The sequence below is a fragment of the Rosa rugosa genome, chromosome 2 (assembly GCF_958449725.1).
Source record: "Rosa rugosa chromosome 2, drRosRugo1.1, whole genome shotgun sequence".
Classification (NCBI taxonomy): domain Eukaryota; kingdom Viridiplantae; phylum Streptophyta; class Magnoliopsida; order Rosales; family Rosaceae; genus Rosa; species Rosa rugosa.
The window spans coordinates 65,925,235-65,951,164 of NC_084821.1; the positions used below are offsets into that span (position 1 = coordinate 65,925,235).

The 25,930-nt window shown below is 38.6% G+C and overlaps 1 protein-coding gene and 1 pseudogene across 1 annotated transcript; one reads left to right on the plus strand and one right to left on the minus strand.

Moving 5' to 3' along the window:
• Window positions 1-1,374: 1,374 nt before the first annotated feature.
• LOC133727980 (uncharacterized) lies at window positions 1,375-2,416 on the minus strand. The gene is made up of 2 exons (XM_062155408.1): window positions 2,062-2,416; window positions 1,375-1,969 (listed from the first exon to the last, which is right to left on the minus strand). The coding sequence occupies exons 1-2, from the start codon at window positions 2,365-2,367 to the stop codon at window positions 1,952-1,954; spliced, it is 324 nt and encodes a 107-aa protein (XP_062011392.1). The 5' UTR covers window positions 2,368-2,416; the 3' UTR covers window positions 1,375-1,951.
• Window positions 2,417-12,114: 9,698 nt separating this feature from the next.
• Window positions 12,115-15,871, plus strand: LOC133731309 (mitochondrial fission 1 protein A-like; annotated as a pseudogene).
• The last annotated feature ends 10,059 nt before the right edge of the window (window positions 15,872-25,930 follow it).

Below are 25,930 nucleotides of genomic sequence, written 5' to 3' on the forward strand. Positions count from 1 at the left end.
TTATATATTTTTTTAATAAAAATATAATTTGTAATTGTCCTAATTGCCCTTGTGATTTAATTAATTCTCAAAGTTTTTTAATATTTCAGGGTCATTTTTGTCAAATTTTTTAGTTTTGACTAACAAAGCCTCTTCTCTTAATAATAGTATAGATATATATATATATATATATATATATATATATATATATATATATATATATATATATATTATATTTTATAAAGATGAATTTTAGTTATATAAATTAGTTTCTTTTAAGTGCATGTATTTTTTAATTTATTTATTTTGTATCATGTTAATGAAGTTAATGTAATATTTATTTATGTAATATTTTGTATCATTCAATCGGGAATCTACATATTTGCTTCCGAAATGGCACGTGGCACTTAAAACATCTATTCAAAAATGTTATCAATAATACAACATAAATACCTCATCCAAATATACATCTTAAAAATTAATTTTTTCCTCAACAATTAATTTTAGTCTAAATTATAATATTATTAAAATAAATAAAATCATACAAATTAGAAAACATAATGTAAAATCATAAAATACTTTTTTTTTTTTTTTTTTTTTTAAAAAAAACCCCACCCCATTCCCACCCTTGATGGGGCTCGAACTCCTGACCTCTTATATATGAGACCAAAGCCTTACCACCCCACCAAACACACACACCCAAAATCATAAAATACTTGAAAGGGCTAAAATTTAGCCCTCCCTTACTGGAGATGATTCACTTGTTTATGAATAAACAATAATATTTCGGGGGGCTAAATTATAGCCCTGGACCCAATATAGCCCCTCCTTACTGGAGATGGCCTTTAGCCTAAAATCTCAGGGATACCCTGCACTGAAGTGGTAGGTTGAGGCCTCCTGGGGTTTCCAGCTGTCAGCTGATAGTTTTAGCATCAATTACTGTATTTTCTCTTACATTGTAGCTTGTAAATTTTAAAATTTTAATATGCTAAAGTGTGAATGGGAAGAGCCGCATAGTTTGATTCTCTGTGCAATGTAAGCATTGATTTGATGTAGACTCAACCTTTTAACTTCTCTGTCAGACCAAAACAGGGCATCTCCACTGGAAATTTCTGCACAAGGTAATCTTACAAGCTGTTGTTGCGGCCTTGTGCCTTCTTAATTGATTCATCCCTTCGACCAAAAAAAAAAAAAAAGGTAATCTTACAAGTCTGTGAAGCACAAACAGCACTGTTCCCACATGGTAAAGAATCGATCAATATCCGGGAACACTATTGACGAATCAAACGGATTCCGAAATAAGTCTGATATGGACATCATGTTCCAGATTTCTAGAGTGCATGCTACAAATATTCCCTTTAATTTGCTATATTACTGTGAAGGACCCACAAGTCTGTGAATGAGCTGTGATTTTCTATTGGCTAATTGTGTCTCCCGAGTCTGTCAAAATTTGCATCATGACATTGACATCACTAAATACATTTTTGGGGAAACCTGCCCTCAAGTTCCCACTCTCCCCTTGCAAATTTGAATTGAGCAAACACCAACCTCCCTACAAGTCGTAGTCAAATTTGGGGCTACTGTATGTCATCATGAAGCTGACATAGTAGCTAATACGCATCTACCAGACGTACATCTTCTTCTTGGTAAACCACATCCATCATTCCTTCACTAATCTGCAGTAAATTTGTGTAGTTCTGAATCACTAGCTAATTAGAAACTTTGTTTGAACAAGCCGCAAATAGAAAACAATTGGGTCGATGACAAAATATTTGCACCCTCGATTATCATTTTCCTTTTTAGAACTTTGAACAACGAGCAATTTACATGACAAAAGAGGAAAGAAACTACAATTGGGTTTCTAAATTTCTGAGGATCCCATGTTATCTTCTTAATTCTTGTTTGCTACCTACTTGTGTCTTGACCTGCAATCCTCTTCAATATAAGGTTAAGCTGGCTTCCAAGATATGCTTCAAGAGCACCAGAATGCCTACAGCAAATCAAAATTTTCATATTCAAAGGAATCTAATTACAAAACACACATTGTTGCTAGATGAAATGGGTAGTTAGAAATGAACTTACTCGGCAACGAATTTTGTTCTCTGTTGTAGAACGAGCTTGAGCAGCCATTAAAGTTGTAAGCTTGGCATGCATTTCATTTTCTGTGAATATTTTACCTTGTGAACTCAAGAACACACTACGCTGCACAGGGGGAGACCACAATCCACTCTGCTCATTATAATCAAAGTCATACTGTGTAGCATCAAAGAACTTCTCGAGAAGACGATCCGAAGTCGATTTCGGAACCAGCTGCACTTCTCTTATCATTGGACTTGAATGTTGGGAAGAAGAAGAAGATACCTGCTGAGACTCAGAGCAGGCAGACATTTGCAAAAACAGAATCAAGAACAATAATACAAACTGAAAAAAGAGAATGAGATAATGATATATAAATAAAAGCTTGGGATTGGTGGCTTGGGTTAATAACTAAGAGAATTATGATAAGGACGTGTATGGCTGTATGCAATCATAGGAAGGTCGTGGCTACCATCATATTTGATTCTTTATGCATGTGTTCCAATATCATGGTAGCACTAATTTTTTTGCTAAAGAGAGTTGTTGGAACTTTCCAAAAGTTCTCATTGATTAATCTGAGGGTCATGATGATGCTAAATAAATTGATTTATGAGTTGACATCCCAGCTACAATTACCAAAAATCTAATGAACGAGATTAAGGGCTGTATGGGATGAGAGTTATTGTTGAAAGTGTTTTTGTTTTGTAAGCGCAAAGTTACCGTATGTTAAGTGCTTCACGACGAAAGATTTTGCTAGTGCTTGTAATAATAACCAGAATTTTTTTTTTTCAACTTTTATGTTAAACGTTTTTACTTGATATTAGTCTCTTTGATGGGATATATCGGTGCCACATGAATCATTTGTCCGTGGGTCTAGCTAGCAAGTAGCATTCAATTCATACCTCAGTGCCTATGTAATTCATTGTTGGTGATAAAGATCATCTGGTTGGTGAGGGAGATCCGCATCAATTTTAGGTCAATCATATAAGCTAGAAGCACAAGTACTAATTACACAGATTCACTCAGTTAAGTATGAACTTTAGAAGATACAGAGAATAGATAGAAGAAAATAACGTCTGTTAATTATTAATCTTAGCCAGCAGGATAAGCCCTTGATTACTTCTCCTGCAAGGATTAGGAAATTACTTGTTTCCTTTTGTATTGAACCCGTTGCGGTCTTTGAGATCTAGAGTCATGCATAAGTCTTAATATAAACAAAGAGAGAAAAGATTGATCAAAATTATAATAGTTAGAGCACAACATCTCAACAACTTGGAACATTTTTTTAGATCAAAGACAGCAAGCCAGACGTTAGCAATATCAAAATCTCACTGCAGTCGTCAGTTTACCTAAACATAGTTGTTAAAACTTGAAACTTTGGAAAGCTTTAATTGGGGGTCGTCTTGGGTACCTTGATGTATGCCATACCTTTATTTTTTTACTTTTAGTAAATTAATATAGTGGAAACCTACTGAACTGGTCAACAGGTTACCCAATTAAATATAGACATGTGTCATTTTTAAAAATAAAATTTATCATATTAACAACACACTCTTTCTTGATATGTAACATTGTTAAAAATCATGTAACAAGTATTGTTAAAATAAAAATTACACATAGTTGAACTACAATTACGACTTATGACAACAGTTGTTGTGGTTATTGTAATTGAGTAGTCAAAGATGTAAATATCTTATTTGGACAACTTTTATCAAATTTAGAACCTTGATTATCAAGTGGAGAAGCTCCTTACAATACTAAGTTGTTACGTATCTTTTGGTCTAATTTTAATTTTACCATGTTCACAACACAAATGTTGTCGGAATTGTAAAATGGTTGGTAATCTTGTGAATGGTATAGTTTTTGAAGAATTATTGCAATCAGAACAAAAGTTACCGCTTTTACACCAATAGTTGCGAGTTATGGAAAAATATGTAGTCATTGAGTAATTATTCCATTAATGATAAAAATATAATGATTTACCACTTTGACAACAAATTTGTTGTTGCACTTGTTAAATTGTCCATAAATTAGTACATTAGTTTAGGTTGAGTAATTACTATAAATAGGACAAAAGTTACCGCTTTTACATCAATTGTTGTGATTATGGTAAAATGTGTAGTCAATGTCGTAATCATTTCATTAATAATAAAAACATAAAGATTTACCACTCTGACAACAAATTTGTTGTCATACTTGTTAAATTGTCCATAAATTAGTACATTAGTTTAGGTGGAGTAATTACTATAATTAGAACAAATTTTTTCGTTTTTTCATCAATTGTTGGAATTTGTGGTAAATTACATCGATTAAAAGTAATTACTAATTCGACGATGGACATTACACAATATATTACTTTCATTACGCAAGGGAGACCTTTATTACACAAATGAGGACGGGTAAAGCTATGGACATTAACATTTCTCATACATATTCTATTTTATATAATATTTACCACTTTGAGGACTCATGTAACCACTGTGACGACACATGTGGTAATTAGAAAAAAAATCCTCATTAAAGTAAATAAGGTATTCGTTAGAGTAAAGTAGGTTCTCATTTGAGTAATTAAGTCCTAAAAGTGATAATTGTAATAGATTCTCATTAGAGTAAAGTATATTCTCATTTGAGTAAATAAGTCCTAAAGTAGGTTCTCATTTGACTACATTTAAAACAAATATTATTTATTTTTACACTAATTGTTGTGGTTGTCATAAAATGCATGTAAAAAGAATTATATTTGGTTAAGGAAACTACTAATGATATAATTAAGGGCTAATTACTGTTTAGTACCCTGTGCTTTTGGTCCAACATCAATTCAGTCCCCCGACTTCCAATTTCATCAAAAACACCCCCACACTATTATTTCTCCATCCAATAGGTCCATCCGTGATAAATCAGTCAATTTAAGCCGTTTAGGTGTTGACGTGGCGATCCAACTCAGCCCAGGTGGGGCCCACACGGAAGTGAAATTCCCAAACTGACCCTGGCCAACCAAATATGAAAAAACCAAAATAAATTCCAATCTTTGAGGTTGGGGAGACTCGAACCCACACCAACACCTTTCATTTGCAAAGGCCCAACCACCAGACCACTTGCATGGTATTGCAATATTACAAACGAAAATAATATATGTATAATAGTTTAAAAAACTCTGCTTCTCCACCCACCTCTCTCCTCCTCTCCTCTTCTGCAACCCAGTTCGACCCTTTCGCACCAAAAACCATCAAATCGCTCTCTGTTTCTTCTACCCTCTACACCTTTCCACTTTGACGCTTTCAGGATCTGACGTCATCACGCCAGCGATCGTGCCAGAGATGATGGAGGCCATCGGAGGCATCTCTTTTCCGGTCGTGTTCTGCGACGGCGAGAGCGAGTCGGAAATCGGAGACGTCGTGATTTACCCAGCGATGGAGTTCAAGCGGTTCTGAGCCAGAAGATCGGAATCTTACCGAACCAGTTCTCGGTGTTCATCTCCTCGCCGGAATCCCACCGGCGAATCCCCATCACGAGCAAGATCAACTTCAGCGTGATCTGTCGCGAGACCAACAGCTTCTTTCTCGTCGTCTTGAAGCGGACCAAGCGCGAGCGTCGCCGGAGGAGGAGAGAGGTGGGTGGAGAAGGAGATTTTTTTAAACTATTATACATATATTATTTTCGTTTGTAATATTGCAATACCATGCAAGTGGTCGGGTGGTTGGGCCTTTGCAAATGAAAGGTGTTGGTGTGGGTTCGAGTCTCCCCAACCTCAGAGATTGGAATTTATTTTGGTTTTTTCATATTTGGTTGGCCAGGGTCAGTTTGGGAATTTCACTTCCGTGTGGGCCCCACCTGGGCTGAGTTGGATCGCCACGTCAGCACCTAAACGGCTGAAATTGACTGATTTATCACGGATGGACCTGTTGGATGGAGAAATAATAGTGTGGGGGTGTTTTTGATGAAATTGGAAGTCGGGGGACTGAATTGATGTTGGACCAAAAGCACAGGGTACTAAACAGTAATTAGCCCTATAATTAATTGGTAATAAATACTACTTAACTAATACTAATTTTACGAACGTAAGTTAGAAGGTTTTGTTTTTAATAAGGAAAAAACATAATTTTCAATTGTGTAATTGTCCATTAATAACAAGCATTAATCAAACATTAATTCACTAATAATAAAATTAATTTTTTTTTGAATAAAAAATTAATTAGTAATATAGACTATTTAACTAATAGTAATTCGGTGAACTTAGGATAGAAGGTTCTTTTAATTTTTTTTTTGAAAAAGGAAAAATCATAATTGTCAATTGATAATCAAACATTAATTGGCTTTATTGTTTTCACTATCTTTATTGTTTTCAATTCAATTAGTAGTTTGTGTTAACATTTTTGCTTATTGGAAATGAGTAGCATAATTAGAAAGGCTAAGGGCTAAACAAGTTACCAATTTATTAAATATTTTGAACCATTGGATATATTACTAATCCAATAGTCCAAAATATTTAACAAAATGAGGGTATGACAAACACCAAGGTACCCAAGAATTCTCCCTTTAATTGATACTAGCAGGGCCCACCCACTATGTGTGTGGAGAGAAGTTAAAGGTAGTGGAAAAACTTCCCGTACAACTACCACATTTTCTGTTTTTTTTTTTAATAATTTTTTTCTATTTTAAATTTACCATATTATCCTTATTGATTAATTACATTTCATAGTTTTTTAATATATAAAGGTTAAATTGGTAAAAAAATTCAGTTTTGGAGAGCAAGCTCTCTTCTCTTAATAATAGTATAGATAATTAAAGGTGGTGATCTATAAAAACTGATTTATGAGTTTGACATCACACCTGCAATTAAAAAATAAATAAATCAAATTAATTAGCTGACATGATGGGCTGTAGGTTTGGGTTTGTTTTTGTTGGAAGTGTTTTTCTTCAAGTAGATCGAACTAGTTTCGTTTATTAAAATTTCGAGTGCTTTCTTCATATTAGAAGACTTCATCTTCTAAAATCCATAAATCATTTATAATTATATTTTTGCCAAACATTGCTAATAAGATTTTGATTCTTTAAAGTGTTTTTCACTGTTCTTAGTTCTTTGATCAGACGTACGTGCTTTGTGGCATATTATCTTATACCATTCATCTCATACCTCAACATTTTCATAACTTATAGTTTAGTGAGAAAGATCAATCGGAAAAACAATGTGAAGCATGTATTACTAATGTTATTCTTACAAATTACTTGACAAAATAATAAAAAGTTTTTTTGAAAAAACCTAGTATTGTTCAAACACCGGGTGAGAGAAAAAACCCTAGAGAGAGAAAAATCTTGGGAGCCGCGTGGTCCTTCTTGCCTGTCCGGCTGTGCCTCGGCGCTGGCGCTGGCCTCTGGCCTCGCCGGTGCACGGTGCGTGCGGCCGGACGGGTGGTCTGGTTCGTTGGCATGCTTGTGGCTCAGTGGCTAGGGTTGGGAAGCTGCTTTTCTCGTCGTGCTCATGTGCAGGAGGCGGCTGAACGTGGATCGGGTTGGTGGCTGCTAGGTGGGATCGATGTTGTTTGGCTCTATGGCGCTGCAGTGGGACTGACGGCGACGCTACCATGGATAGGTGGGAGATCGGAGATGGGAGGCGGAAGGACAGGCTGGCTGGGACCGGTTGGGATCGGAGGTCGGTCCGGTTTGGTTCTGATATCCGGAGTGAGGATGTGTGGGGCTGGGGTGGTGGAGTGGGTGGGTAGTCTTGGCCGGTGGTTCGACGGCGGAGATGGCTCCCAGATGGTTGAGGTCCGACATCGGGGGCGGAGCGGCGAGTATGGTGGCGTGTTGGTTCAGGTGCCTTCCTGGACTGGGCTAACGAGGTGGGGCTTGGCTGCCTTAGCTCTCTGGGCCTGGGCTTGTTATTTACTTATAGTTGGTGGTTTTTGGTTAGGTTTTTTCCGTTTTGGTTTTTGTTTAGGTATAATAAGTCCCTCCTCAATTGAGCGAGGGTTAGTTTGTTTTGGGTTCATGGGTGTGTCGTGGTCTGGACTTTTGTCGGTGCTTTTTGGTTATCAACGTGATGGTGAATCACCCTTACACGTGGTCTGGCAGTTTTGGATCGCGGTGTCCGAACGGGTGGAAACAGTTCATCGTTATGTTGGTGACTGGGTTGTATCGGTATATGTTAGGTGGTTCCTCATTGTAGCTCGAGGGTATGAGCGTAAAATTTGGTTAGGGGTTGAGCCTTTTTGGCTCATGGAAGTCACTTATGTTGACGGTCCCGTAACTATGGATCTAATGTTATGTAATCTGTTTGGTTATTAATGGAATTATTTATTCTCAAAAAAAAAAAAAATAATAATAAAAAGTTTTAGATTATAATCAAATAATTTACACGCGTTTTGGATCTTTGAAGAGATAACTGAATAAAAGTCGAACTCCATTAAAGTTTGGGTCTTGCTAAATAAACCCAGCAAATTTCTTAGTATACCCAGCACACAAAAGTTTACCATTTATTTCCAACTTTACCCCTAATAGAACCCAGCACCAACTTCCATCATCATGATTCCACTTCCACATAGCTTCAATTCTTTCGAAGAACCACAGTTTGTGTTCTCCCTCCGAGGCTCCGATCATTGGCCCATAAATATAGATTAATAGTTCCAGACTTCCAATTGGCCAAAACTGGATGGACATATATATTTTCATCAATGAAAGTTTAGTGCAGTGCAATCATACGCCCACTTGATTCTTGATGAAACTTAGTTTGCTTCGTTGCATCTAGATGTTTATGGAGAGTTCCTTCTTATATAGTTGCAATTGATTGCTACTGGGCAGTGGGCACTATTACTCGCTTTTGATCAATTGGATCTCAAATGGTATTTTCCTCTTGACATGGAATTCTTTCATCTAGAGAAAATAACCTAAACAATGAAAATCCTCAACAAGCTAATTGGAATTTACTCAACTGTTGAAATCATGCCAACATGAAACATGGCTGTTTTTACTTCAGTTAGAGAATTTCACCAAATGGAGTGTTGATGGATTTCTGGGAAAGATCAGTTCAAGACCCTCGGTGGTTTCAGTTCAAGACTTCAAGGGCAATAGGAACGCCTCAATCTCGGTGTTTCTTTTGTTTCAAGTCGTCGTCGGCAAACAATTAATAGCAAACCTAATGATGATTGTTTGGGTATGCACTAGCATCAAATTAAACTAGAAGAGGACGAGAAAAACTTTGCTGGGTGTATTATAACGAGGGCAAAGTTGGAAAATATGGGAGAATTTTTTATTTGCTGGGTATACTAAGAAATTTGCTGGGTTTAAATAGAAGGGTCCTTGACCCAATGCACCAAAATACTCTAAAACTATCTCACTTACCCCAGCAACAAAATTTTATTCCCACTAACACAATTAAAGGTAAATTGACAATTTTACCCTCTATCTAATTAATGAATTACAAATGCCCCTCTCTCCTATCTCTCTCTCTCTCTCTCCCCTCCCTCACCGACGATTTCTTCTGCCTCCTCTCTCTCTCTCTCTCTCCTCCCTCACCGGCGATTTCTTCTGCCTCCTCTCTCTCTCTCTCTCTCTCTCTCTCTTTCTCTCTCTCTCTCACACACACACACTTTCGGTCAGCGCACCGCCTTCACCTCCGGATGACTCGACGGCTGTGATACATCGGTGAAGGTGCAGATCCACGACGACCTCAAACACCGCATCGTCGTTTCGTAGCAAAACGAAGCAGAATCGCACGGCGACGGCGGCCAGGAGTTTATGGTCGACAAGCTCTGCAGGCTCCGAGTTGAGGAGCTCATCGTCATCCGGAGGTGATACATCGGTGAAGGTGCAGATCCACGACGACCTCAAACACTGCATCGTCGTTTCGTAGCAAAACGAAGCAGAATCGCGCGGCGACGGCGGCCAGGAGTTTATGGTCGACAAGCTCTGCAGGCTCCGAGTTGAAGGTGAAGAGGATGGAGGAGGAGGACAGAGACCGAAGCTTGAAGGTGGCAGAGGCGGAGCAGCCGGCTCAGGCCTCGTTTATTTTTCTACATGTGCATGGTTTACAGTCGCTAATTCGTTTCGTTTTGATTACCGAGTCTTCGATTGATTGAAGGATCTGTAGTACAAGCTGTGCTCATGGCTAGCAATCATCTTTTGTGCTCAGTCACTGGTGAATATGAAGAGCATTGAAAACAACCTCAAGCAGAAATTTAGCATCTATGGTCATGATGGTTTAGCATTTTCTACCTTTATTTGTGATTTAATGATAATTACTTCAGGTTGACTAATGAGAATGAAAGAAAAAAAGAGAAAAAAAAAATTATCGGGTGGCAATAGATGGCTATTGGGGGGCAATAGCCGTCTATTGCAGGGCAATAGACATTTTGAATTGATGTAATCTCCTCGTTTTTTTTCTTTAATCAAAGTTTTATTTGTGTAGTTTTAGGAAGATTAATTACCATTTCGGTAATCTAAACGTCTATTGGGGGGCAATAGACGTCTACTGGGGGGCAATACATGGCTGATAGTCGTCTATTGGGGGGCAATAGACGTCTATTAGGGGGCAATAGACTATCGGGGCAATAGACGTCTATTGGGGGGCAATAGGAGGCAATAGAGGTCTATTGGGGGGCAATAGATGTCTATTGGGGGCCAAAAAACCTTTCTGGTGAGATTTTCAACAAATTCCGGTGACCGGAATCTGGCGGCCGGTGATCGGAATCCGGCGAAAGTTAGCCGGAATCCGGCGACCGGTGACCGGAATCCGGCGAAAGTTAGCCGGAATCCGGCGACCGGTGACCGGAATCCGGCGAAAGTTGGCCGGAATCCGGCGACCGGATTCAGGCGACCGGTGACGGGCTCCGGCGAAGTCTCCTATGGTTTCTCTCTCTTCTATTTTCTCTCTCTCTCTAAGTAAATAAGGGGTGAGGGGTAAAATGGTATTAAAAAAAATTAAAAACAAAAAAAAAATCTTAATGGGGTATTAGGGAAGACTCCCTTAGAGTGTATTGGGTAAGAGGGAATTAAAAAAACTCAATGGGGTTAGTGGGAAAAAAATCCCTAGAAATTGGGTAAATGGACAAAAACCCTAAATAGAAACACCCTAAAGTTTTATACACTACCAAGTCCCAATACACTCATTCCTTCTGTAGGTACACTGTTGACTAACCAACAATTAACAATCTTAATATGTTCATGGAAATGAAAATTAAGGACCGTCACTTTTTATTTGGAAATAGTGCTAATTCTCTAACCACCTTGAAGTCAAAGCCAAAGTCACGTTAGTGATAACCACTTCAATAGGAAGCAAGGGCACAGCGTCTTCATCATCAACTACCTCAAAGAGTTTCTCAATGATAGGCGGATGCAACTCTTCCGAGACACCCAAAGATCTGGAAAGAATGTAGCCGAAGTGTTCCTTATGCGAACTCCTCTCAGATTTTTGCTTGAGACTCGAGAGAGAATAATCTAGAGTGACTTCTTCTCTTGCAACTATGGATCCTATCTCTTCGAAGAAAATGTCTGTTGGGTAAGAAACAGGATCGTCATCTTCAGAATCTGAGACACAGCCGCTTTTGAATTTCTCCACAATCTTGAATCTGATGGGAACTATGTCCTGTGGATTGAAGAAGAGTAAGTGGGCGAGGTAGGATTCAGTGTTTTCGTTGGTTTGCCGTGCATCGGAATAAGTAAAGAATATTTCTCTGATGGTTGACATGGTAGCCTCAACAAATTGTTCAAGATCAGTGAATGAAGAGAATGGGGTAAGTAATTGGTAGTAATTGAGGGCAAGAAATATTACAAATATGTTTATATAGCTTTAGGTAGCCCTAAATCGAGTAGGAGAAGAAAACCTTCTCCCTCAAGGATTTGAAACTGAGGGCAAAAAGTTGGGATTAATTAAACAAGAACGAATATAACGCGCCCAAAATCGAGTGGGAGAAGCATTTTCTTTTCCTGCAAGGATTAGGAAATCAGGTCCTCCTATATTTTGGTATAGGTATTACTAAATATATAAATATAGGACGTCAAAGATGTACTACAGTTACTAAAACCGTCGTCCCAAAAGTCGTTCGTCCCTATGAGAATCGATAAATGGAAGAGATGATGAACAACGTTTTCGAGTCCGTCGGTTACTTGTTCAGCTCCGGAGAAGATCACATCCCATGGTGCGATCGAGACATCATCCATATATGAGAGAGAAGTTGCAGAGGCAATGAACAAACGTGAATCCACAGAGGAGCACAAGAGCAAAAGCATAATGAGGTTATCTTGGGCAGTTGTTCACTTAAGGCAACGTGAAGATGTGCAGCTAGCGTGGAATTGACGTGCTGCTACAAGCAGCTAATAATTCAATGGCCAAAAATACTAACTCCCCTTTGGATCAACGAGAGATTCTTTACCTTCTGACCGTCGGATACTACAGAAGTGGTGCATATTTAACTAGCCGGCGTCTTCTGGACCGGTGCTTAGGGATCCATTATTTATAGCTGAAATCATCTCATGAAACTGGGGATTTCTCAATACATTAAACGGAATTCCATTAGCGCATAATCCTCTCATCACCTTCATATCAACAGAATTTTTATCTATAATCTTGAACATATCATCAAGAGCAGTCGCGGTGAATTTTTTTGTCATCGACTCAACACTATTGAGGCAGCAACCAAAAAAATCCACCGCGACTGCTCTTGATGATATGTTCAAGATTATAGATAAAAATTCTGTTGATATGAAGGTGATGAGAGGATTATGCGCTAATGGAATTCCGTTTAATGTATTGAGAAATCCCCAGTTTCATGAGATGATTTCAGCTATAAATAATGGACCCAAGGGTTATAAGGCTCCATCTTATGAAAAAGAAATTGCAAGAACTACTTTGCTTGATGAGTGTAGACGAAGTCTGGAAAAAGAATTAACCCATGTTAAAGATACATGGTTTACTCACGGTGTTTCGATTGTATCAGATGGATGGTCTAACGTGAAGCATGAACCACTTATCAACATTATTGCTGCAAACAGTAGAGGAGCGATATTTCTTTATGCTCAAGATTTTTCTGGGATACAAAAAACTGGTGAAGTGATTGCTGAGTTTATGCTTACTGCAATTAAAGAGGTGGGATCGTCAAATGTTCTCCAAATAGTCACTGACAATGCATCAAACTGTGAAGCTGCTGGGAGAGAGATTGAAAATATATATAAACATATCTTTTGGTCTCCTTGTGTTGTTCATACCTTGAATCTGATTTTTAAAGATTTGGCAAAAGAGCTTGAATGGTTTGAGGAAATTTACAATATTGGAAAAAGTATTTGTACCTACATGTGCATTTGCAAGCATAATTAGCTATAATGAGCCACACTCATAGTACCGCCAGCGGTACAGACTCCCGCCAAAGGAGTGACCTACGGAAACACAGCCAGGCGGACTACCGATTGAGCCCCGGATTGCCCCCAGATCACCGCTGATGCGCCGCCACGCGCCGCGCCAAGATAGCATCAGAAGCTCCAGACGCTGGGAATTGAAGCACATCAATCCCACATCGAAAACAAGGAGAAGATCAGCTCTCTCCTTACCTATATATAAAAGGTTCTCTCATCTCTCCTCATTAATTACACATTTACTACTCATTTATTGTTATGCTGTCTATATACATTGACTGACTTAGGCATCGGAGAAGAGAAGATCGCCCAACGCGGTCTCCCTCTGACGCCCTGTCTTTCGTTTGACAGCTAGCGAAGACTACCAAGTTCTCAGAGTAGCGGTCCGCCCACCGGACCCGCGTTAAACGAAGGTTCGGCTACTGCCGAACTTTGAGCATTAACAGTATTGTATGTTAAGTTCTTTTTGAACCACTCACATGCTTTGGTCATGTTCAAAAGTCAATCAAAATTGGAGTTATTGAAAAAAGTAGCGAAAACTAGATTTGCATCACATTATATCTTGTTGAAGCGACTTATTGATTGCAAAGAAGCACTAGCAAGTACGGTTGTTCTTCAAAAATGGAAAGATTGGTTGAAGACTTTAGATGCCGGGAAAAGAAAACTTGGGGAGGACATAGCATTAGCTATGTTGTCAGACAATGTTTGGGAGAATGTGATAGCTATAGTGAATATCACAAAGCCAATATATTTTCTAATTAAATATTGTGATGGCGATGGTCAAAAAATGGGTGAAGTTTATGAAATGATGGACAACATGCTTGGAGAAATAAAAGAAGTTATGAGGACCGGGCTGTACTCTGAATGTTTTCCACAAGTCGAAGATATTGTGCTCCAAAGGTGGAAAAAAATGAATTACCCTATCCATTGTGTTGGATTTGCTCTAACGCCAAGATTTTATGATAGAGAGTATCTCAACAAACCAGCACCGGGAGGATTAACTTGAAAAAGCCCTAATCAAGATATAGAAGTGATTACATCTCTCACGGAAGCATTTGATAAGATAGCAGAAGACCCACAAGAAGCAGAGTTATTACGTAATCAATATGCCTTTTTTCATCAACGAAAGGGTATTTTTGCTACACAAGCTGCCCAAACAGATGTTGTAACTATGGATGCTATTAGTTGGTGGTCAACATATGGTTCACAAGTTCCACAATTAGCAGAAGTGGCGCAAAAGGTAATTCTTTGTTATTATTAATCTTTGGACACTGTTCATTTATAATTGTCATTAAAACATGCCGCATAATTAACTATTATTGATATAATTTTTATTTTTTGGGGGGCTTTGCAGTATGCTGCATGCTTAATTATTATTGCTATATTTTTTTTTTTGGGCTTTGCCGTGTGCTGCATACTTAATTATTATTGGTATTATTTTTTATTTTTTTTTAACTTTGCCGTGTGTATTCTTAATTATTACTGTAGGTTCTTATTAACATATATAAAAACGTGCCGTTTTTTTTTTTTTTTTTTTTTCTTTTGTTAAGTATTCTAACTTGATATATGTATGCTTTGTTCACATGATATTACATATAAACAGGTACTAGCTCAACCAATATTAAGTTCATCTGCCGAAAGGAATTGGAGTACGTATTCATACATTCACAGTGTTAAGAGAAATAGGTTGAATGCCGAAAGAGCTGATAAATTGGTTTATATTCATTCCAATATTTGTCTCCTTTCACGTTTCTCTGAAGACTACAATAATGGAATTTATAAGAAATGAGACATTAATCCAGAATCAACAGATATAGATGAGTCGCCTTTGAGATTGGAGGACTTGCGATGGAGAATGTTAGATGGAAACTATGTAGATGAGGAAGATTCGTCGCGTACCAGGAATACTTCGAGCAGACCTATTCCACTTAGTCCCAATGCACAACCAATTCGGCTAAGAACACATCAAACTCATATATCCAGATTTGCAAGAGCAAGAGACTCAAGCGGCCCTTCGAACTAAGCACTTAGATAGGCGTGATGGCCAAGCCTCCCTCTGGGTTCCAGCCATCGAAAAAAAATAATATTATTTTTTCTTTCTTAGATTGAAAAACTTAATTAATTTTTAAGCAGTAATGACAATTTATTTTTATATTATAATTCTTGTTGAGATTTTTATTTACAGTATGATTATCCATTTTTTTTTCATAATTATATTTATCATATATAATTTATTTTTAATTAAAATTTTAGCTAATATATCCTAGCGTACCGCGTACCCGTACCGCAATCATCCACGATCCAGGTAACACTGCTTAGGGATTGAACCAGAATGGAGACAGGCTCTGAGTCTTAAGAAGACAGTTGAGGATCGAATTGTGAAAGATGGCTTCATTGGAATAGGCGTTACTGCTGGCGCTGTACGTTATAGTAGCAGGCCGGTGGGATTGTAGCTGCCTTGGCTACCAGGTAGCTTCGTCGTCCCAATCGGAGTGATTGATCCCCATCCATTGTTCATGAAGACTCTTTCAAAGCTTTTACTAAATAATCGGACCAACAATGAAAGCTAAACTTTATATTTTTTTTTTTTTTTTTTTTTTTTTTTAATAGAGTGCAATTACAAATTAACCGTTTTCTATTTTATGGAGTAAGCGTTATAATTGTATTTCGTATGAAACTCTTTATGTATGTAGATGTTTCATAACCATTGCCTCCGAAGCTTATGAGCACAATGCAACCTTCTTCTTAACCAATTATTGCACCAAAACTACTACCATTTTATGGTAATATAGCCGCATCGAAGTATAAGGTATGGTTTCTGAGACAACTCAGACAAGAGTAAAGAGTCAAAACTTAACTATCAAATTTTGGGCATATGTTACATAAATTATAAACCCCAAACAATTACACATTAATTTTCATAACCACTGTAAAAGGCCAAAAAAGGGTGATACATGCTCACGACAATATTTCTCCATCCTATTTACAAAATCTCTTAACAAATTAAATTCGTAAGTTAGATCAACAAAAAAGTAACTTTTCTAATTACTTAATTTGAAACTTTAAACCCCATATGTCGATATGCTAAAAATGAACTATCATTCTAGCAAATTAAGATACCAAATCTTAGAACCACATTTGGCTGTAACGTATATCTTCTTATGAGGTTTTGGTGTTACGTTTCCCATTATTTATGACAACGACTATTGGTGCTCATCTAAAATATAAATCTCAAAAACACCCATATCTATCCAAAATTCCAAACAACTCGAGCAAGGACATAAACGCCATTGACATTTCCCCAAGAGTCCAAAGATACACACACACACAGAGTACTCCCTCCTCTTTCTCTAGCCAAGTTTAGCCCACCAGCCAAGGCCAGACACCAGTCTTTCTCAGTCTACTTCAGACATGCCTTTGAAAGCTAAGGCCAGACAACAGTCGTTCTCAGTCTACTTCAGACATGCCTTTGAAAGCTGAGAGGTCCAAAACACCGAAAGCAAAATGCTTTTATTTCCTTAGAGGGAAACCAAACATACCCATATAGAGAGAGATCTAAGATCACTCTGTCTTTTAGTTGAAGTCGATCTGTTATGCCTATGTGATGACAGAAGAGGATAGTAGGCACAACCAAAAACCCTAGGTAGATCCAATGCATGCTGAGTTTGATATAGCTTTTCAAAGGGCAATAGAATGCTCAAGGTTAGAGTAGGCATTCTATTTATAAGATAGGTAGCTATAGTACATGCATGATACCAAATTTGATCTAGTTAAACCTGAAGCTGTTTGTAAAAGAGTAACAAAAGATTCCCTTATATGCCTGTTCTTTCTCTCAGAAACTTCATTATGCTCTAGAGTATAAGGGAATGACACTTGATGTATGATTCCATTGCTATCCAAAAATTGCTTGAACTTAGTACTCGTGTATTCTTCACCATCATCACTTCTAATAGATTTTATTTTTGTAGAGAATTGAGTAGAGACAAATGCACAAAGAGATTGAAAGTATGTGAAAAATTCATTTTTGTTTCTTATAGGAAACATCCAGGCATATGTAGTACAATCATCAATGAACAACACAAAGAACTTGAATCCACCAATGGATAGAGATGTGGGGAGGGTCCCTAAACATCTGAATGGACCAAATTAAATGGTTTCTGACTTCTGATTTGTGAACAAGGAAAGGATAGTAGTTTCTTAAACTTGCCTAATAGACATGGTTCACAAACTATGGACTCAGTATCAGCTATGCTATGTACATTACATTTATTCAACATCTATTTAACTATTTCATTGAAGGGTGCGTAAACCTTTGATGTACGTCATAGAGAGTGCTTCACTTGTTTCCTAACATAATCAGTTTGTTGAATAGGTTGATAAGTTGCTGGTGTAGTCTGACTAGTCTCACTTGTTAAAGATTGTTGAATTTGGGCTGGTCAAATGGAATGGGATACAACTTTTGCTTACTCAGTCCTTTGTACAAAATGTTTCCCAACACCTTATCCTGTTTCACACACATAAACTCATCATACCACAAAAAATAGTTTTTTTTTTTTTTTTTTTTTTACGTGTACATTTGATAGATGGAGAGCAAATGAGTAGCAAGTTCAGAGACAAGCAACACATTATTCAACTTTAGTAGTGCCATCACTGCATTACGAATGTGACTGATCTTTAGCTGTAAACCATTACCAATTTGAACAGTGTCATTGAAGCGTATTGAGCAATGTTGCTGAGTCGGTGAGCATCACTTATCATGTGATTAGTTGCACTATTGTCTACATGCCAAAATTAAAGAGCATTGTTTGTTGCAGCAAGCATAACAATGGCTTTAGGTTCATTGTTTTGCTATTCTTGTGATCTTGTCCTGGAAATCCAATGATGTAGTACCATTTGTCTGCAGTGTGATTCTTTTTCCCACAGTATTGCCATCCACTTGCATTGAAAGACTTAAAGTTATTCCCTTGAAATTTAGAAACTGTCCTACAAGTTTTTGCTCCATATCCTATCTTGTTGCACGGTTGACAGATAAGTGCATTGCCATTGAAGTTGTTTCTTGCTATTCCATCATTAAAGTATTCATTTACATTGAAGTTTGCATTATTCATACCACCACCATTAGGATACTTGCCAGTGTTGAAGTTGCCTGATTGCATATTTTGATTGTTGGCATCAATGTTTTAAAAGGCTAAGGCATAGCCGAGGCGTTTTCGGGAAAGCCTCAGTAAGGCGTTCGCCTTGAGGCGTAAGGCGTAAGCCTTACGTATTAACGAGATTTATGTAAGTAAAGCTGAATCCAACTAAGTAAAGTTTCAGAACACAAAGGAGCACACATAAACCATTGAATTACAGAACTCATCAATCGAAAGGGTGATAAAAAAGCAAGTTATGCACCAGTACTGATATTCAAAATGCCTATACTTAATTACTTATATCAACTTATATCTTAAACAGAACAACCAAGTAGATTGAACTTCATAGCATAGTTTTTCTATGAACAGAACAACTAAGTAGATGGAAATTGCTATATCATAAACAGAACATTGAATTGAATAGCCTCAGACCTACAGATGATATAGCCTCAGACTAATAGAATTGAATAACCCCCAGAGTTTATAGGAATATGATAGAATGTAGTTACTAGTTACCTATACATAAATCACCCAAATAACCCACATATATAACCCAAGGTCACAGAACTGTCAACACTACTCTTATTGAAGAAAGCCTTACAGAAACAAACCTCACAGCATCCAAGCCTCCTAAATATGAACCTTCCGGATGTAATTCCACTTCCAAGCCTCACCTCATAAGTTAAACAAAGATAAGCATATTAAAAAAAGAATTGTCTTTTGGGGTTAATCCTTAGATGCACCTGTCAACACCACTCTTATTGAAAAAAGTATTGAATGCTAAGAATTTTCAAAATAAACCTGAATCAAGCGATAAACTTCGATTGGAACACAACATCATTTCAAACTCAAATATACGAAGAATCAAAATCAGATAAACTTCAATTGAAACAGAACTACAAAACATCAATTCGAAATCAAGTGAATATAGACCTTAATTCAAAACTAGTTCAAAGATTCAGACCATAGAAATCGAATTCAAGACCATAAATGCTCATACCTTAAACTCTTCAAATCGAACTACAACTCTGAAAGTAAGAAAATTTCTTTCTCCAATTCTGCAAACAGCCTCCTTTACAGCGAAATCCTTGAGAAAACCAATGGGCTCTTGATCATTTTATCAAATTGCTGCTTTGGGAATTGGGACTTGAGAGGGAAGGAGACGAAATTTTGATGGAGAAGGCTGAAGGAAACCAAAAATCACTTCAGCTCATGAACATAAGGAGTTTTAATCCACAAAACACCAAAACTACGTCGTTTTGGTGTTGTAAAAAAAAGGGTTTTTGTCCATTTACCCCATTTCTAGGGATTTTTTTCCCACTAACCCCATGAAGTTTTTTTAATTCTCTCTTACCCAATACACTCTAAGGGAGTCTTCCCTAATACCCCATTAAGATTTTTTTTTTGTTTTTAATTTTTTTTTAATACCATTTTACCCCTCACCCTTTGTTACTTAGAGAGAGAGAGAGAGAGAGAAAATGGAAGAGAGAGAAACCATAGGAGACTTCGCCGGAGCCGGTCACCGGTCGCCGGATTCCGGTCACCGTCGCCGGATTCCGGTCACCGGTCACCGGTCGCCGGAATTTGCTGAAAATCTCACCGGAAAGTTTTTTGCCCTCCATAGACATCTATTGCCCCCTAATAGATGGGTAATAGAGGTCTATTGCCCCCCAATAGACGTCTATTGCCCCAACAGTCTATTGCCCCCTAATAGACGTCTATTGCCCCCCAATAGACGACTATCAGCCATGTATTGCCCCCCAATAGAAGCCTATTGCCCCCCAATAGGACTTTCAGTTGCCAGAATGGGAACTAATCTTCCTAAATTTAGACAAATAAAACTTTGAATACAGAAAAAAAACAAGGAAATTACATCAATTCAAAACGTCTATTGCTCCCCAACAGGCGTCTATTGCCCTCCAATAGACGCTTTAACATACGTCTATTGCCCCAATAGAACTTTTTGTTTTTACCTTTTTCTTTCCTCCCAGGCTTTCTGCCTCAATTTTACCAAAAAAAAATTGGGCACCCAAACTCACAACACTACTGAAATACTGTACTCTCTGCTGTCTCAGATCTTCTCTTCTATCTCTCTGCGCAAATATTGAATTCTCCCAGTTCTTGCTTCAATGCATCCACCTATATAATTAATAAAGAGGACAAGATGAAATTCACTAGCTAGCCAGAGAGACGAGTGTATATAGATATCTGATTAATCTTACTCGGTCTTAGGCCTTCATTTCGAATCCAAGTCAATAGCACAAAACAAAGAACTCACCTTGAATCAGGCCAGCGCCGGCGCAATTGGCTATAGCCGACGGCAGTGTTCATTCCAACAGGTTGTGGTCCAGCGTCGAAGCTCGCCGGAACCCAACCGGAAAACTGATTGTATGAGCCGAAGGTGAGTCAGGTTGGCGATGCTCCTCGGAATCTTGCCGGAGAGAGAGGACTGGAAACAACTCACCAGCGGTGGAGTTGGGCCGGAGAATGGAGCGCGCAGGACTCAGCAAAGGCCAAATAGTCGTCGCGAAGGAGAGAGAGAGAGAGAGCGCGGAGGAGAGAGAGAAGGGAGACGACGCAGTCGCAGTAGTCGAACTGGTGGCCGGAGAGGTCGAGGGAGGGCGGTCGTCGTCGTCTTCAAGCGTGAATGCCATCGCTGCGCCGGATATGGAGATCGGAGATCGGAGAGAGAGAGAGAGAGAGAGAGAGAGAGAGAGAGAGAGAGAGAGAGAGAGAGAGAGAGAGAGAGAGAGAGAAACTGGATCTGGAGAGAGAGGAGAGATATAGCGAGTGGCACGTTGTAGTTTCTTAATTAGATTAAGGGCAAAATTGTCATTTCTTGTTAAATTGTGTGTGTGGGAACAAAAATCTGTTGCAGGGGTAATTGAGATCATTTTTGCTCATTTTGGGGCTTTGGGTCAAGGACCCTAAAAAAAATATATATATATCTGGACCGTCCGCCTTTAACGCTTCCGGACGCGTTTTCTGCGCTTTCTCCGCCTTGAACAGCGCATTCGCCGCCTCTGCGCCTCGACAGCAAAACACATTCAATTTCTTAGACGCCTCGCGCCTTTGAAGCAGGCGCGCTTTTTAAAACAATGGTTGGCATAGCTTCTAGCTCCAGAATTATTGAATCTTGGTCTTGTAGAATTGTTGAACCTTGTAGTGCCTCTACCAGCATAAAAGCCAGTGATACCAGATGAGTTATCATTCATGGTATAAGTGTTGAATGGTGAGTAACCATATGGCTGGCATTGAGCCATATGGATGCTGAGAGGACATTTGCATAATAGGTACAGAAGGAGCTTGCATTGTGGTCTGCATTGTTGGAGCTTGAATCATTACATGAACTTGAGGTTGATAGAATCCTGGTGGAACATAAGGAGCTTGCATTGTGGTTTGCATTGCTGGAGCTTGAATCATTGCATGAACTTGGGGCTGAGTATTGCTAAACACTGGTTGTGAAGAGATACAAGAAGGAACTTGTGCATTCACAAATGGAGCAAAAGAGGTACTGACACCATTTAACCCAAAAAGAAGCATTATTTTCAGCCATCATAGTTGTTAAAGGTGTAGAACATTGATTTTCATTTTCAATGTCTATCTCAGCTTCCTTTAATAGTGTCTTGAGTTAACCCAAAGAGTAACTCACAAATTGAGTGCTGATAACAGTCTTGATTGCTGTAAATTCAGCTGGAAGAACTCTGAGGACTGTCACAACCATGTCTTGTTCATCAACAAGTACACCTACAGTTTCAAGTGCATGTCTATCAATCTCAATGTCATCATACCTTTCTTCAAGTATTTCGAATTAGATCGATTTCAGCTGTAAGATGTTTTGTCTATTTGGTGCAGCAAACTTCAACTTTAAGTTTTCCCACATTTGCTTCCTACAGCACTAGTCATAGCAATAGGACTCAAAATTTGGCCAGTCATGTTAATAATGCACTGTGTTAAGAATGTGTATAAATATAACTCCCACATTGGAAAAACATAACTTTGCTTATGGGTTTATAAGGGTTTGGGCCACTCCATCCATTGTCAATTGGTTTTGGATGTGAACCCCAGATTACTTCATCACACTGATCATGTCTCTTCCAGTTAGATATATTCCACAGAGTGAATACTAGTGACTCCATCATAGGCAAGAACAACCTGTGGAGGGCATGGTGTTGAACTATCAACAAAGTTAAAAATATTTTGACCCCTGAGGAATGACTCCATTCTAAACTGTCAAGTAGGACAGTTAGATATATTCCATAGAATGAATACTAGTGACTCCATCATAAACGGTCAAGTAGGACAGTTAGATATATTCCATGAGGGCATGGTGTTGAACTATCAACAAAGCTAAAAATATTTTGACCCCTGAGGAATGACTCCATTCTAAACGGTCAAGTAGGATGAAAACTCAAAGAGAATATTAGGAAGGTACATAATGGTATGCATAGTAGTGTGAGTAGCAGGTGCAGCAGTAGTAGACTAGTAGGTAGTGCCATCTCCATCTTTCATATTTGTGATTTCTTTTCAAAATCTTATGGATGAATTGAATGCAGGAACTAATTGAACTTGTATGTATATGAATAAACAAATAAGGATGAACTCTAGATTTTCAAGCTTCTTCAACACAGCTAGGGTTTTCGATTTCAGTTTCTTTCTTCAACTTTTACTTGTATCACTATGAATCCTGTACAAAATATGCAAGTAGTATACGCTAATCACAAATCCAAGACTTCAAAGCCACAAATATCAACAAATTTCAATAATCTTGATGAAATTCCCAAATTTTTTCTGATCTACAAAGATGAACTTATATGAATCTTGCATCAAAGCTTAAATCAATCTACTATATGTACGAAACAAAAGCAAGGAGAGGCAGAAGTTTTATGAAACTCAAGTAGCTAAGGCTCTAATACTGATTCCCGATCGAACATGGCTCTTTTTTTTTTGAAAGGATTTGATTTAATTAGATATCAAAGTCATGAAAACAGGCCAGAGTCTAACAGAACTTACATAAGAAGATCCGGAATTTTACCGGGCGTCCTATCTAAGTCACACCTAAACTCATTAAAGCTAAAATGGTCGCTCGCTGAACAACAAGCCAACAAAATAAGTAAAAGTAATCTCACTTCCTAAGGTAAAATCAATTCATCTAGTCTAATCTGCCAGCACTCAATTGTGGTACACATATCAACTAGAAACATCTTAGAAAATGTATAGAAATCACTCCCACTTGAGAAGTCTTGATGTTCAGAATGTCTTGAAATTTTGTACCTTAAACAAGCACTTGCTCTTTCCCCTTAGGGTTAGAGTTAGTGCTTGTTTCAGGTTCATCAGCAGCTAACAACCTCGGCATCAGGTTGGTCTTTTTGCTCTTTGTCTTTTCTTGTTCTCCGTCCTTCTTTTTTCCTTTTCCTGCAGTTCCATAGGGCAGCTTGTTCACACTTCCAACAGGACGTCCTCTCTTTCGCTTAGGTTGGTCATTGTTGTTCGAAGGTCCCTCCAACAAGCCCATAGTCACTGCATCTAAATTTTTCTTTCCAATAGGAAGGCTCAAACGGAGTTTTTTAGGAGAGATGGTTACCTCATCATCTTCTCGAATCCTACGCAGTCCAGTAATTGAATTTTCATTATGTCTTGGTTCAGGTAGTTCCCGAATTTGCACATATCTCTTATTGCGTCGCATGTTCATGACGGACTGAGGAAGAAGAGCTTCTGGTATACTCCTTGGTATCTGAGCTTTAAAGATTAAGGTTTGGTTATTTATCACCACCCTACTGGAGTTAGGGTTCGATACCTGTTGTTCTCGTAGGGCAGCCAAAGCGGTGGGTGGTGCTACTGTTCCTGCCGGTGTATCAGTATCTTCAGCAAGCTCCGGTCCGGAGCAGGGGAGGCCGATGTGGGTAACTAGTTCACAAGTGCCGCAGCGACCACAGATCTTGTCATACCTGAACTGTACTATGATCTGGACTGCGTCTTCCACCCAGAATCGACGCCGGAATAGCAGAGGCTTGATGTAGTCGATCTCAACCCGGATGCGCATGACCCGATTCCTGAATGTCGGACGATTGATTTCCTTGAAGTCACCAAGCGTGCTTCCAATGAGGCGCATAATACGCTCCGATCTGAAGGCAGGTGGTATTCCTTGCAGCGTCATCCAGTATGATGACTTCTTGAGAGGTACGTCCACCGCCGCGCTGACACCATCATATGGAGCAAGGGCTATCAGAGCTCTGTTATAGCCCCATGGTCCACCTTTCCAAACATGATCAACATCATGTGGGTCTGTGAAGGTTAACAGAACTCGATCATCTTCTCCTACCTCCTCCACTCGGAAGCTACCATTAATCCTCCATGCAACCCGGAACATGCCCAGGAACGATCTGCGAGAGTATTCCCTCGCCGTAAGTAGCTTACCAATCATGAAAGCTTCGGGTTGTCTCAACCCCTTGGACGGGGGCAGATCCACTGGTTGTTTCCCATCAGCAAGGGCGAGGGAGGAGGCCAGGCGGGCTGCCATTGCGTCAATCGCTGCCATTGACGTGACGAACGAGAGAAAACTACGCAGTCGGCAAAAGAAAACCCTAACCCTAGGTTAGAGAGAGCGGCTGGGGCTTAGAAATGGGGTAAATTGACAAAACCCCAAAAGCCCGATCGAACATGGCTCTTGAGAAAGAGTGTTCGAAGAAAAAAAATAGAAAAATCGAAGAAGAAATGGGACTACACGCATTACAAAGAGAGAGTATTCCATACAATTACTTAAAGTTAGGGAAGCAACTACATACAAGTTACACCTAGCTTACTGTTGTGGGCCACAATGTAACTAAACATGCACTAAACCTATTTAACATACTCTAATTCCTAATTAGCACTTAATTAGAAACAGTTCTAACAAACCTAACAGCTTAATTTTCTAACAAATTGAATGCTTCTAACAAACTAACTATTACAATCTAACAACAAAAGTACTGCAGTTACTAATCATCCGATCTCCTCATTTGGTTCCTTGGAAGTTCCGTACAGAGCGGAAAGATTGTTAATTTGCACACAATTCCGATATCTTCTCATATTTTCTAGGAATGTAATCAAGTTGCCGATACTTTAGCAAATTATGGTACATCTTTTGTTGGTTTCATTTGGTAGGACTCAGATTGTTCTTTTAGTCATGCTAATTGTAATAGAGACCGACTAGGACTACCAAACTTTCGTTTTCGGTAGTTGGTGTTGGTTTAGCTGCTGCTTTTGTAGTTCTGTTTTTTTTCAATAAATAATGGGGTTAATGAGGCTTTTTGTCTCTGCTAATCTCCAGTTTCCAGCCAAAAAAATAATAGTTAGCTAACCCTCCTTATTGAAAAACCATTTCCCCAAAAGTCATTATTCCTCCTTTTGAGAATCGAAAA